The 15650-nt window shown below is 47.1% G+C and overlaps 1 protein-coding gene across 2 annotated transcripts in view; it reads right to left on the bottom strand.

The window, feature by feature from the left end:
* Positions 1-15650, bottom strand: part of LOC141112687 (mixed lineage kinase domain-like protein) — a 74423-nt gene that overhangs the window by 20873 nt on the left and 37900 nt on the right. For both annotated transcript variants that reach the window (XM_073605692.1, XM_073605691.1), the window contains 4 exons: positions 13479-13647; positions 13149-13246; positions 8841-8976; positions 8580-8709 (listed from right to left, as the gene is read on the bottom strand). In XM_073605692.1, the coding sequence (XP_073461793.1) occupies positions 8580-8709; positions 8841-8976; positions 13149-13246; positions 13479-13647 (533 nt within the window). The remainder of the gene's footprint in view (positions 1-8579; positions 8710-8840; positions 8977-13148; positions 13247-13478; positions 13648-15650) is intronic.

Here is a 15650-nt window from a genome sequence, read left to right as displayed (position 1 = left end):
GGGTCTGGTATTGAGTGGATGAAATGGTGTAGTTGGATCACCTTTTAAAAAGATAATTGAAAATCCCCAGTGTCTTTCGTCAGTGAGTGGATTGAGGTCCAATGATCTCCTTCTATGTAATGTGAAGCGCAATCTTTACCCTCTGTTCACAACGTTTCATATTCTGAGTAGTCTAGTCCCGGTGGAAATGCCGGGTTGCCTAAGATGGGGAATAATGGGGACTGTTTGGAGGTCAGGGAGGTGGTTTTAATTACTATCGAGCCCACATATAACGTGGCGCCTATGATAGGATGTGTAGTCATGCTTGAGGGGAGTGTATCATAGCACCAGATTGCTCTCTTTAGCGGGACACCTGCCTGGGAGAGTTCTACTTGAACCCATAATTTAGTTTGATCATGTCTGTTCCAGTCGATAATTCTCCCTAAATGTACCGCTTGGTAATAGTGTTTCACGTCAGGGAGGGCCAGACCTCCGTAATGTTTCGGTAGCGTCAGGTAACGTCGGCGTATTCGAGGTTTCGTTTGTGACCAAATAAATTTAACAAACATTGAGTGAACTTGTTTAAAATATAGGCAGGGTATCCTAACTGGCAGTGGTTGAAATAAATATAAAAAATTTCGGGAGAATGCACATTTTCAGTAGATTGCACCTTCCAAACCAGGAATGGAGGCCTTTGCCCCACTCTTCGAGCATCCCTTTTGCTTTAGACAGCATTGGTGGAAAGTTCAATTCAAATGTGCGTTTCAGGTCTCTGGGTATATTAGTCCCTAAATAGGTAAAGTGGGTTTCAGACCATTTAAAGCTAAATATAGATTGCAGGGGGGTCTGGATTCCGACGTATCGTACATAAGAAGGGCTCAAGTCAGTGGCGTTGCTATGGGGGTGCGAGGGGTGCGGCCCGCACCCGGGTGACACCCGGCTCAGACTGGCACCGGCGCCGCATTGAGAGGGGCACCGCCGCCTCGGCTCCCTCCTTCCCTTCCGTGATCTCCTCCTCTCCTCTGCTCTATGCGATCTGCGGGGAGAGTGGGGGAGGAGGGAGTGAGGCAGAGATAGACTGGCTGCCCGGGATCCGACCGTCCTCACACACACCTCCACATGGCGCGGCCGCGGCTGCACTCACGGTAGCTTCCTCCTTGGCTGAGTTGGCTCTGACGTGGTGTACACAGGCAGAGAGGAAGACCCGAGGATGTGGATGGACACCATCCATGCTACAGCACCTGCCCTGAGGTATGCAACAGGAGTGTTGCAGAGGAGGGGGACATAGTGGTTGGGGACATTGGCAGGTAACAATTATGCTGCCAGGAGTGATTTTAGGGGGGGTTAGAGAATAGGTGCTAGGGGGTGCTCTTTGTTTTGGGTTGGAGAGGACTTGTACTAGAAGTAGGAGAGGGCAGATTTGAAGTTTGACCCCCCTCCCCCCAGCGCAATTCCTCTCCCCTCCCAAAGCACCCCCTAGCACATATCCTTTCACCCCCCCAAATCAAAGATCCTATCTCGGATCCATCCACCCCCCAAATCCCATTCTGGCTCCATCCACCCCCCAATCCCATCCAGCTCCACCCACCCACCGATCCCATCCCGGCTCCATCCATCCCCCCTGATCCCATTCCGGCTCCATCCATCCCCCTGATCCCATACCCGCTCATCCATCCCCCCTGATCCCATACCCGCTCATCCATCCCCCCTGATCCCATACCCACTCATCCATCCCCCCTGATCCCATCCCGTCTCCACCCATCCCCCCGTTCCCATTCCGGCTTCATCCATCCCCCTGATCCCATACCTGCTCCATCCATCCCCCCGATCCCATCCCCAATCCCATCCCGGCTCCATCTATTCCCCCGATCCCATCCCCACTCTATCCATTCCCCCGATCACATCCTGGCTCCATTCTTTCCCCCCATCCCTTCCCAGCTCCACCCAGCCCCCGATCCCATACCCGCTCCAGCCATTCCCCTGATCCTGATCCCATCCCGGCTCCATCCACCCCCCTGATCCCATCCTGGCTCCATACATCCCCCCCTGATCCCATACCCACTCCATCCATCCCCCCTGATCCTATCCCCACGTCATCCACCCCCCTGATCCCATCCCCGCGCCATCCAATCCCCCTCGATCCAATTCCGGCTCCATCCATCACCCCAATCACATCCCAGCTCCATCTATTGTGGTAGGTTAAGGGGGGGGGGGGGGAACCATACCGACCCACTAGCCTGCTTAGTGCCGGGGGTGGGTGGGTGACACCATGTATTACCGCACCAGGTGACACCAACCCTAGTGACGCCACTGGCTCAAGTACTAAGGCATAGAGAAGAGGTGATAGGGGACAGCCCTGTCTGGTACCATTGGAGATGGTAAAAGGGTCAGAAAGGATTCCATTAGCTTTGACCTGGGCTGTCGGTATGGAATAAATGTTAGATATCCACTTCAGCATGTGCCTACCAAGTCCGATATGTTTAAGGACCGAGGCCATGAATTCCCAACTCACCCGGTCAAATGCCTTTTCGGCATCTGTGTTGAGAAAAATGCAAGAGGTCTTGGTTATAGAGGCCCTATGTATTAGATTAAGCACCTTAGTGGTGTTATCCCTAGCTTCCCTAGAGGGGACAAAACCCACCTGGTCCAGGTGTATCAGATCTGTCATATGTCGGGATAATCTGTTAGCTAATATTTTAGTAAGGAGTTTGAGATCTATGTTCAAAAGAGATATGGGCCTATAGCTGCTGCAGGTAGATGGATCCTTTCCCTCTTTGGGAATAAGGGAAATGTGTGCACTTAAGGTGTCTCTCTGTAACCTGCTACTCTCTGTAAGACTATTAAAAAGTTTTAGCATGTATGGGCCTAAAATCGGCAGTAGGGTTTGATAATATTGAAGGGTGAATCCATCTGGTCCTGGTGCTTTACCCGGTTTCATATTTTTAATGGCGCCTTGCAACTCCATCAAAGTGATGGGTTCTTCCATAGCCTGTGAGAGCTTGGGAATATTTGATTGAGTACAGTAATCCCTTATAGCAGCATCACTGTGATGCTGTTTTGGGAGGTTGTACTGAGAGGAATAGTAGGCCTGGAATTCGTTGGCAATCTGGGTGGGTAAAACTTTCCTCTGTCCCGAAGAGGAGATGATTTGGGGGATGTATGCATGGAGTCTCTGTTGTCTAATGGGGCGTACACACGGTCGGACTTTTCACCTGCAAAAGTCCGACGGACGCCGCCGGACCAAATCCGGCGGACAATCTGACCGTGTGTGGTCTCCATCGGACTTCCGACGGACCGTTTCGGACGGAAATCCGACGTACTTTAGATTTGAAACTTGCTTCAAATCTTTACGTCGTAACTCCGCCGGACTCAGTTCCTGACGGAAAGCCCGTTCGTCTGTATGCTGGTCCGACGGACCAGATACGACGGAGGAGCAGGTTACTGCATCTCGCGCTCGCTGCAATAGGAAAAACAAATTTTCCTATTGCGGCGATTGTGGGGGGGCATCCCAGGCCCTTAAGTCTGGTATGGAACTTTAAGGGGAAGCCCCCCTACGCCGAAAAACCGGCGTGGGGGCCCCCCCAAAATCCATACCAAACCCCGATCCGAGCACGCAGCCCGGCTGGTCAGGAAAGGTGGTGGGGACGAGCGAGCGCCCTCCCCCTCCTGAACCGTACCAACCGCCCTCAACATGGGGGGTGCTTTGGGGGAGGGGGCGCCTTGCGGTGCCCCCCCCACCACAAAGCACCTTGTCCCCATGTTGATGAGGACAAGGGCCTCTTCCCGACAACCCTGGACGTTGGTTGTCGGGGTCTGCGGGCAGGGGGCTTATCGGAATCTGGGAGCCCCCTATAATAAGAGGGCCCCCAGATCCCGGCCCCCCCACCCTATGTGAATGAGTATGGGGTACATGGTACCCCTACCCATTCACCTAGGGAAAAAGTGTAAATAATAAAACACAACACAGGTTTTTAAAATATTTTATTAAACAGCTCCGGGGGGGGGAATCTTCCTCCGGCTTCGGGGGTCTTCTTCCGGCTTCGGGGGTCCCTCCGGTTCATCTTCTCCCGGCGTCCGGTTGGTTCTTCTCCGCTCTCTCCGGCCTCTTCTCCCGGTGTTCCAGGTCTTTGGCCGGCCCCTCCGCTGTCTTCAGGTAGCTCTCTTGCCAGCAGAGGTCCGGACTTCTGGGCTTCTTGTCTTCTCTTCTCTTCCCCAGATGTTGACACGACGCTCTCTCCGGCTGGACTGGTCTCTGAGGGCTCCGTTGTGACTTATATAGGCGGAGACCCCGCCCCCATATGATGTCACAGTCCCTGGGCATGCTGGGACTGTGACTTTTTAGGGGGCGTAGTCCTCTTCCACTCCTCCATGACAACATCATGGGGCTGGTGGGTGTTAGAAACCTTGCGCTCCTCCACCTTCTATTTGAGGATGTCCCACAGATGCTTAATAGGGTTTAGGTCTGGAGACATGTTTGGCCAGTCCATCACCTTTACCCTCAACTTCTTTAGCAAGGCAGTGGTCGTCTTGATGGTGTGTTTGGGGTCATTATCATGTTGGAATACTGCCCTGCGGCCTAGTCTCCGAAGGGAGGGGATCATGCTCTGCTTCAGTATGTCACAGTACATATTGGCAGTCATGGTTCCCTCAATGAACTGTAGCTCCCCAGTGCCAGCAGCACTCATGCAGCCCCAGACCATGACACTCCCACCACCATGCTTGACTGTAGGCAAGACACAATTGCCTTTGTACTCCTAACCTGGTTATTTGGTAACCTGAAGCAAATAAGTTTATCTTTGTCTCATCAGACCACAGGACATGGTTTCAGTAAGCCATGTCCTTAGTCTGCTTGTCTTCAGCAAACTGTTTGCAGGATTTCTTGTGCATCATCTTTAGAAGAGGCTTCCTTCCAGGACGACAGCCATGTAGACCAATTTGATGCAGTGTGCGGGGGTATGGTCTGAGCACTGACAGTCTGACTCCCCACCCCTTCAACCTCTGCAGCAATGTTGGCAGCACTCATACGTCTGTTTCCCAAAGACAACCTCTGGATAGGACGCTGAGCACGTGCACTCAACTTCTTTGGTCAACCATGGCGAGGCCTGTTCTGAGTGGAACCTGTCCTGTTAAACTGCTGTATGGTCTTGGCCACTGTGCTGCAGCTCAGTTTCAGAGTCTTGGCAATATTCTTATGGTCTAGGCCATCTTTATGTAGAGCAACAATTCTTTTTTTCAGATCCTCAAAGAGTTCTTTGCCATGAGGTGCCATGTTGAACTTCCAGTGACTAGTATGAGAGAGTGAGAGTAATAACACCAAATTTACCACACCTGCTCCCCATTCACACCTGAGACCTTGTAACACTAATGAGTCACATGACACCGGGGAGGGAAAATGGCTAATTGGGCATAATTTGGACATTTTCACTTAGGGGTGTACTCACTTTTGTTGCCAGCTGTTTAGACATTAATGGCTGTGTGCTGAGTTATTTTGAGGGGGCAGCAAATTTACACTGTTATACAAGCTGTACACTCACTACTTTACATTGTAACAAAGTGTCATTTCTTCAGTGTCGTCACATGAAAAGATAGAATAAAATATTTACAAAAATGTGAGGGGTGTACATACTTGTGAGATACTGTATCTCTACCTATGGACCCTCCTCCCCGTCACCTAGTTTAAAAGCTCCTCTAACTTTTCAGCCATCTTCTCTCCCAGTCGATCTGCACCTTCCCCATTTAGGTGCAGTCCTTCCCTGCTAAAGAGCTGGTAACCGACTGGGAAGTAGGGCCAGTTCTCCAGGAACCTGAACCCCTCCTTTCTACACCAGCTCCTCAGCCACTTGTTTACTTCCCTAATTTCCTGCTGCCTCTCTGGTGTGGCTCGAGGTACCGGTAGTATTTCTGCGAATACTACCTTGGAGGTCCTATTCTTCAATTTAGCTCTTAAGTCCCTAAAATCATTTTTAGGACACCCCATCTTCTTTTGACTTTGTCATTGGTGCCAACGTGCTCCATGACAGCCGGGTCTTCCCCTGCCCCTCCTGGTAATCTGTCCACCAGATGTGCCGAACCCAAGCGCCCAGTAGACAACATACAGTTTGGCACTTTAGGTCTTTGTGACAGTTTGCCCTCTCTGTCATTCTGAGAACTGAGTCCCCTACCACCAGAATCTGTCTTTCCTTTCCCTTGGCTTGATGCATACCTGGAAATCTCTGAGCAACGTTTAAGCAAACACTTCAGAAAAAAATCAAGACTATTCTCATGTTAGACTGGCACACCCGAGCGCCAGTAAGAGGAAAAAATGTAAAAAAAAAAAAAATTAAATGATTTTAGGGACTTAAGAGCTAAATTGAAGAATAGGACCTCCAAGGTAGTATTCGCAGAAATACTACCGGTACCTCGAGCCACACCAGAGAGGCAGCAGGAAATTAGGGAAGTAAACAAGTGGCTGAGGAGCTGGTGTAGAAAGGAGGGGTTCAGGTTCCTGGAGAACTGGCCCTACTTCCCAGTCGGTTACCAGCTCTTTAGCAGGGAAGGACTGCACCTAAATGGGGAAGGTGCAGATCGACTGGGAGAGAAGATGGCTGAAAAGTTAGAGGAGCTTTTAAACTAGGTGACGGGGAGGAGGGTCCATAGGTAGAGATACAGTATCTCACAAGTATGTACACCCCTCACATTTTTTGTAAATATTTTATTCTATCTTTTCATGTGACGACACTGAAGAAATGACACTTTGTTACAATGTAAAGTAGTGAGTGTACAGCTTGTATAACAGTGTAAATTTGCTGCCCCCTCAAAATAACTCAGCACACAGCCATTAATGTCTAAACAGCTGGCAACAAAAGTGAGTACACCCCTAAGTGAAAATGTCCAAATTATGCCCAATTAGCCATTTTCTCACTGCTAGAGAGCGAGCTGGTATAATATTCACATTATCCCCCATAGGACAAGTGGTAATGGGGGAACTCCACAACAACTCCACAAGAAAATGGCTAATTGGGCATAATTTGGACATTTTCACTTAGGGGTGTACTCACTTTTGTTGCCAGCTGTTTAGACATTAATGGCTGTGTGCTGAGTTATTTTGAGGGGGCAGCAAATTTACACTGTTATACAAGCTGTACACTCACTACTTTACATTGTAACAAAGTGTCATTTCTTCAGTGTCGTCACAATAAAAGATAGAATAAAATATTTACAAAAATGTGAGGGGTGTACATACTTGTGAGATACTGTATCTCTACCTATGGACCCTCCTCCCCGTCACCTAGTTTAAAAGCTCCTCTAACTTTTCAGCCATCTTCTCTCCCAGTCGATCTGCACCTTCCCCATTTAGGTGCAGTCCTTCCCTGCTAAAGAGCTGGTAACCGACTGGGAAGTAGGGCCAGTTCTCCAGGAACCTGAACCCCTCCTTTCTACACCAGCTCCTCAGCCACTTGTTTACTTCCCTAATTTCCTGCTGCCTCTCTGGTGTGGCTCGAGGTACCGGTAGTATTTCTGCGAATACTACCTTGGAGGTCCTATTCTTCAATTTAGCTCTTAAGTCCCTAAAATCATTAATTTTTTTTTTTTTTACATTTTTTCCTCTTACTGGCGCTCGGGTGTGCCAGTCTAACATGAGAATAGTCTTGATTTTTTTCTGAAGTGTTTGCTTAAACGTTGCTCAGAGATTTCCAGGTATGCATCAAGCCAAGGGAAAGGAAAGACAGATTCTGGTGGTAGGGGACTCAGTTCTCAGAATGACAGAGAGGGCAAACTGTCACAAAGACCTAAAGTGCCAAACTGTATGTTGTCTACTGGGCGCTTGGGTTCGGCACATCTGGTGGACAGATTACCAGGAGGGGCAGGGGAAGACCCGGCTGTCATGGAGCACGTTGGCACCAATGACAAAGTCAAAAGAAGATGGGGTGTCCTAAAAATGATTTTAGGGACTTAAGAGCTAAATTGAAGAATAGGACCTCCAAGGTAGTATTCGCAGAAATACTACCGGTACCTCGAGCCACACCAGAGAGGCAGCAGGAAATTAGGGAAGTAAACAAGTGGCTGAGGAGCTGGTGTAGAAAGGAGGGGTTCAGGTTCCTGGAGAACTGGCCCTACTTCCCAGTCGGTTACCAGCTCTTTAGCAGGGAAGGACTGCACCTAAATGGGGAAGGTGCAGATCGACTGGGAGAGAAGATGGCTGAAAAGTTAGAGGAGCTTTTAAACTAGGTGACGGGGAGGAGGGTCCATAGGTAGAGATACAGTATCTCACAAGTATGTACACCCCTCACATTTTTGTAAATATTTTATTCTATCTTTTCATGTGACGACACTGAAGAAATGACACTTTGTTACAATGTAAAGTAGTGAGTGTACAGCTTGTATAACAGTGTAAATTTGCTGCCCCCTCAAAATAACTCAGCACACAGCCATTAATGTCTAAACAGCTGGCAACAAAAGTGAGTACACCCCTAAGTGAAAATGTCCAAATTATGCCCAATTAGCCATTTTCTCACTGCTAGAGAGCGAGCTGGTATAATATTCACATTATCCCCCATAGGACAAGTGGTAATGGGGGAACTCCACAACAAAGAGAAACTATTGGTAGAGGGTTGGGTTACCTTCAGTTTGTCGCCTTTCACCAGGTACTTGCGGCTGCTCAGACTCCCATGGAGGATGGCTTTCTTCTCTGAGTGGTGCATCCTATTTCTGCCTGAATAGTACGTGGCTTTAGCAACTTTGTGGTGTATGCTGAAAATCAAGAACACAGTGTAAGTAGTGCTGAAAATTGACATTATTCCTGCAAGATCAGCCAATTCATCTGCACTCTGAATGACACCTATAGGGCCACATAACCATAAGAATGATAAAATAACATGCACCAGTACAGAGCTCTGGAGGCATCAAGAGCCATCATGAGTTTCTTCCCCCAGTTCAGGTCCTTCACTATTTGTAGCATGTTACGTAATGTCCCTCGCTCACAGTACTCTGTCACCAGAGAGTAGCGGGGTCCTTCACCTGAAACAGAGGAGGAGAGAGGATGAGGATGAAAACAGGTGACCCGGAACCAAACTCCCAAAAAGAGGAGAGGGGACAATGATGGGACCAGACGTGATTAAAAGAGGATGTTGAAGAGAGGATGAGTATAAGAGCAAAGACAAGAGACCAGGACAGAGGGATGCAGAGAAGATGAGGATAAGAACGGGTAACAAGGACAGAGGACTGCATAGAAGAGGAGAGAAGGAGGAAGGAAATCGGGACAGTCAAGGACAGGAACAAAGAAGGAAAACAGAACACAAAGAGAAGACAGAGACAGATATACAGTAAAAACAATAGAGAGTTGCAGATAAGAAAAGTAAAAGTAGGACAGGGCCCAAGAGAACAAACAAAGAATATGAGAACAGAGATGGTGAACAGGAACAAATACAGTAGATGAGGACTGAGGAGGAGGACAGAAACAAAGATAGTAGATGAGGACAGAGGAGAAGGATAGAAACAATAAAAGTAGATGAGAACGGAGGGGGAGGCCAGGAATAATGACTACAGATGAGGACAGAGGAGTTAGAGAGGAACAAAGACAGGAGTTGAGGACAAAGGAGGAGGATGGGCTAGAGACGATAAAATTGGGTCAGGGAAGGCCAGGGACAGATACTAGGAAGCAGAACAGAGTGAGGAGGAGGACAGGAATAGAGACAGGATATGTCACAGAGAATGAGGATAGGAATGGATGTGGGGGGCTAGAGCAGATAGTTGCACAAAGGAGGAGAGAGAAATAGAGAGGACAGGAATAGACAGATGAGTACAGAGGAGAATGAGAGGACAGAGACAAAATAATCATGGCAGAGAAGGACAGGAACAGATGTTAGAAAGCAAAACAGGGAGTGAAGGAGGACAAGAACAGTTGAAGAATCTGAGGACAGAGAAGGAGGACTGGAACAAAGACAGTAGATAAGGGCAGAGGAGGAAGATTGGATACAGACAAGAAAATCAGGACAGAGAAGAACGATGGTGTGACGGACCGTCCAGCACCCAGCTTGGGTGCCTTAATCAAGATATAGCTTCCTCCACTCTGGAACTAGGAATCAGGTATTATAGCTGAGCATTACACTCGAGGACTAGACGACGCTAGCTTAGACGCAAACTGGAACTCACTTTATTGTAAATTCACACAGTATATATAGCACACAAGATCAGGTAGAGCCTGATCACATTACCCTAACAATGCAAACTGTAAACAGGAATATAATTACCATAGCTAAGGAACAGCCAACATAAATATACACAGTACGCTAATTAAACAACTTGCCTCTGACCATTAACCTGTACAATATTAAAGTATAACTAAAGGCAAAACTTTTTTTTTAGTTTTGGATAGAGTGGAGAGGGATTAGAAGACTTGTCAGGTTGTATTGCTGTCTGTGCCCCCATTAGGGCGATTCCCCCTCTCTTTTTGTCCTGTTTACCATTAACATTGAAAGTAAAAGAAAACCCCAAATTTTGGGTTGTCCCCAGAAAAGGGGACACTAATTCTGGTGACCTGGGGTCTCCAAGGAATTCTCTTCATTTGTAGGGATTTCCTCTCACTTCCTGTTTGGCACATATGGCAAAAAAAAATCTAACAGGGGTTATATCCCTCCCTTACTCTTACCAAAATAAAATAAAAGTTTTGCCTATAGTTCTACTTTAATATCACACCTTTCCATCCACTCCAGAAGGGAAGCTTTATTGTCCTTATTCAGAGAATGAATCCAATTAGAGAATGATCTGCTCTCTCCATGGGATCAGAGGCTAAACTGAGCTCTTTATCATGCTTTGACAGGGAAAAGCAAACTAAATTCCCAGTCTCCTCATTAGGCATACCTCACAACCCTCCCGGATTCACCGGGACCATCCCAGAATTTCAAGCAAATCCCAGTGTCACGCGAATGTGGACTGAGTCCTGCAGCGGAGTCAGGTACTAGAACAAGTTCCGGTACTGGACTCCACTAATCACCCTGTTGGTGCGTGCCAAGCAGCCACGCCATGCTGCTACTATGTAAATACAAAAAAAAAAATATGCTGCGCTAGAGTGTGCTAAATGTGCTACTTGATATTATAGCATGCCAAAACTGCTGCTCGTATATAAACGCATGTAACCATAAGTATATATAAGTAATATACCCCCACAGGGTAAGTAAAGTTATTGAGTGATCAGTGCTTATAAATGAGTAATCAAATATGAAATATTGTAAAATCGCCCTGATGAAGGCACGTGATCCCTCGAACACACATATGGGGAGGGGGGCCAGGACAGAGCAAGAGGCAGCGGATCTGTCATTTGATGAGACGCACACCATACCCTCACTGCTACAGTGGCCGTATGCTTTGTATAGAGCGGTTCACTGATGCACCTTACGATTGTGAGCACCCCATTTGGGGAGTGCATTTGTTTTCTGAATAAATTTTAAACGGTATTACACTATATAGTTTTTCTTCTCATCCATCTGTTTATACTGCATTGGAGCCTGGGATCCTGTGATCTGCATAGAGCCCTGGGATGGTTCAAAAGCGTGATTTGACTTTGTTTAGAGACTAAGTCAAAACGTCCTGAGGTGAGCAAATTACCTTGGGGCTCACCGGATTGCACTATCGATTGCACTATTGCATGGCCTGCGGCACTAAGAGGTTATGAGCATGTTTAATTACATCACCAGTGGACATCACGCATAAGCACTTTCATTATTTATTTCACAGTTTACTATATGATCTGTTTCCATTAAGGACTGTTTTTTTCACCTGAACTGTGTGGCACCAAGCACTTTTTTGGATTTTTTTAAATTTATTTGGCACCAAGCACTTTTTTGGAATTTATCTACATTTATGTATTTATGCACTTGAATATTATTGTAATTAGATATACTTATTAGCACATATGCACTTTAATGCGTTTATATATTTTTACCATATTTCATATTTGATTACTCATTTATAAGCACTGATCACTCAATAACTTTACTTACCCTGTGGGGGTATATTACTTACATATACTTATGGTCACATGCGTTTATATACGCGCAGCAGTTTTGGCTTGCTATAATATCATATAGCACATTTACCACACTCTAGCGCAGTGTATTTTTCTTTTGTATTTACCTTTTGCACGCTTATGAGATGGGTTTAACGCATTCAGCTGGGTAGTGTTTTCCACCAAGCATAAGATTTAGTGTGGCTCGCAGGATTTTTCCCCTATTTGCTACTATGTACAGTACTTATACCTTGGCTTCTTCCCAGGTTCCTCAGGTCCTCTATTATAAGCTCTCTGTCTAATTTCAGTATATACACAACCGTATGTATTTTCTAAATGATTGTGTTAAGGTTTATATGAATCCCTGAGACTCCAGCTTGTGGCACAGCAATCAAAGCATACTTTATAGGTACAGGGAAGCCCAGGTTTTGTTTAACCACTGCTCTTAAGCCCCTCCCACTATCGTGTTTGGCCACACCCACTTTTTGCTGCAGTGCGATACGTATGCCGCGGGTCACTCTCTCCCTGAAATGTCCCTAATTCTCAAGTTCAAAAGTTGGGAGGTATGCATGGGCCATAATCAGTGGGTAGGGGGATTGCCCCTAGTCCCCCCAAAAGCTTCTGTCCTGGTTGTGTCTGTCACATTCAATGGGAGCAGATATGGAGTGCAGAACAGAAACACAGAACAGAGGATGGGCAAAAGACAAGGAAATCAAGACAGAGAAGGACTGGGACAGCAAAAGAGAGAGAGAAGAGGAGGACTGGAACAGTCACATATTATGAACACAAAAGGATGACAGAAACATATATTAGAGACCAGAACAGAGAGTTACACGCAGTTGAAGAGAGACGGGACAGGAATAAAGACAGTAGATGTGGACAGAGGAGGAGAACAGGACAAATAAAAGAAAATCAGGACAGAGTAGGAACAGGAACAGACACAGAAAATAAGAACAGAGAAGGTAGACAGGAACAGAGAGTTGCAAAGAGGAGAAGAGAGATAGCACAGGAAAAGACAGTATATGTGGACAGAGGAGGAGAACAGGACAGAGACAAACAAATCGGGACAGAGATGAAGGACAGGAACAGAGACTGGAAAGCAGAAAAAAGAAAGGCGGAGGACAAGGACAGACAGACACGCATCTCTTATTTTAATGTTACATGGAAGCCAAGTTATTTTACTCACTCGTTTCCTCACTACAAATGCCAAAAACCTGCAGAATGTCAGGACTTTCGCATTTCTTCATGATCTCGCACTCTTTAAAGTATGTATCCTTTACAACCCTGGATAAGATAAGAAATCACAGATAATATTATGTATTTATCCAAGCATCAAAGAATGTCATTCCATAATTAAATGCGCTCCATGGGGATAATAATGACGATGGGTAGACTGGGGTTGCCCACAACAATCATTTAGAACCTACTGCCATCAGATTGGTTAGAAGATGATTTGTGTTTGTCTGCTCTGGGTGTCTGCCTCATCGCTGCCCTTTGCCCTTCCTGGGTGACTTACTCATTGTCGGTCTCCAGGTCCCCCAGCATGACTTTGATCAATACAAAGTTTTTGTCGTACATTCCCTTGTACATTTTGTAGCGGTTGGTGCTGTATTCCAAAGCTCCAATCTTCAGTTCTGATTTTTGAATCACTCTGAAGTTCCATGGTTGGCCATTCTGGTCCTTTACTGAAAAAAAGAACACAGATGAAAAGACCATGGAGGACTGGGTGTCTGGCCTCCTCTGACCTTTTATTGGACTGTTCTTATCTGTTCCTAGACACCTGCCAGACAAATTCATCTTATACAACCCCTGGCAAAAATTATGGAATCACCAGTCCCTGAGGATGTTCCTTCAGTTGTTTATTGTTGTAGAAAAAAAAGCAGATCACAGACATGGCCAAAAACTAAAGGCATTTCAAATGGCAACTTTCTGGCTTTAAGAAACACTAAAAGAAATCAAGAAAAATGATTGTGGTGGCCAGTAACAGTTAGATTTATAGAACAAGCACAGGGAATAAATTATGGAATCACTCAATTCTGAGTAAAAAATTATGGAATCACCCTGTAAATTTTCTTTACAAACACTAACACCTGCATCAGATTAAATCTGCTTGTTAGTATGTAGGTAAAGAGGGTAAATCATCACGCAGTGTTGCACAAGATGTTGGTTGTTCACAGTCGGCTGTGTCTAAAACATGGACCAAATACAAACAACATGGAAAGGTGGTTAAAGGCAAGCATACTGGTAGACCAAGGAAGACATCAAAGCGTCAAGACAGAATACTTAAAGCAATATGCCTTGAAAACAGAAAATGTACAACAAAACAAATGAGGAACAAATGGGAGGAAACTGGAGTCAACATCTGTGACCGAACTGTAAGAAACCGCCTAAAGGAAATGGGATTTACATACAGAAAAGCTAAAAGAAAGCCATCTCTAACACCTAAACACAAAAAAACAAGGTTATAATGGGCTAAGGAAAGGCAATCGTGGACTGTGGATGATTGGATGAAAGTCATATTCAGTGTCGCCAACCTACCAGATTGAAATTTACTGGCACAACACCCAAAATTTACTGGCACCACCACGTTTTTACTGACATTTCACAAAAGTTCCAAAATTACATTTTTAGGTGTAAATTTCAGTATTTAGGCTACAAACAGGTATGCTAAGCAAATAGCAATGTGATTTAAGGTAGATTTTAAGGTAAAAAAAACATATTTTTGGTATTTTCGACATAATAAGGAATTATCTAGTCCAATCACCTCCTGCCTCCATCACCTGTCACCATTACTCCCTGCCAGACTGCCTCCATCCCCCTCTGCCTCCACCCCCTGCCACCATCACCCCCTGCCAGACTGCCTCCACCCCTCTTTGCCACCATCCCCCTCTGCCACTAACACCACCTGCTCCAGTCCACCCCCCTCTGCCACCATCCCCCTCTGCCACCAACACCACCTGCTCCAGTCCATCCCCCTCTGCCACCAACACCATCTGCTCCAGTCCATCCCCCTCTGCCACCAACACCACCTGCTCCAGTCCATCCCCCTCTGCCACTGACCCCTCTGCCACCATCATACCATGTCTCCACCCCCCTCTGCCACCATCACACCCTGCCTCCATCCCCCTCTGCCACCATCACCCCCTACCACTATCCCCCCTCTGCCAGACTGCCTCCATCCCCCTCTGCCACTATCCCCCTCTGCCACCATCACCCCCTGCCACAATCCCCCTCTGCCACCATCATACCCTGCCTCCACCCCCCTCTGCCACCATTACCCCCTGCCACCACCGCCCTCTGCCAGACTGCCTCCACCCCCCTCTGCCACTATCCCCCTCTGCCACCATCACCACCTGCTCCATCCCCCTCTGCCATCATCACCCCCTGCCACCATCATACCCTGCCTTCACCCCCTCTGCCACCATCACCCCCTGCCACAATGATCCCCCTCTGCCACCATCATACCCTGCCTCCACCCCCCTCTGCCAGACTGCCTCCATCCCCCTCTGCCACCAACACCACCTGCTCCAGTCCACCCCCCTCTGCCTCCATCCCCCTCTGCCACCAACACGACCTGCTCCAGTCCATCCCCCTCTGCCACCATCACCTTCTGTCACCGTCGGCTGGGCTGTCACTCTGTCCCAGACTCCCCCCGGTCCCCGTAGACTCTGGATTGCCTGGTCCTGGA

The sequence above is a fragment of the Aquarana catesbeiana genome, linkage group LG11, assembly GCF_042186555.1.
Source record: "Aquarana catesbeiana isolate 2022-GZ linkage group LG11, ASM4218655v1, whole genome shotgun sequence".
In the NCBI taxonomy this organism is placed as follows: Eukaryota; Metazoa; Chordata; class Amphibia; order Anura; family Ranidae; genus Aquarana; species Aquarana catesbeiana.
The sequence above is the reverse complement of the archived record's forward strand: the minus strand, read 5'-3'. Positions and strand labels throughout refer to the sequence as shown.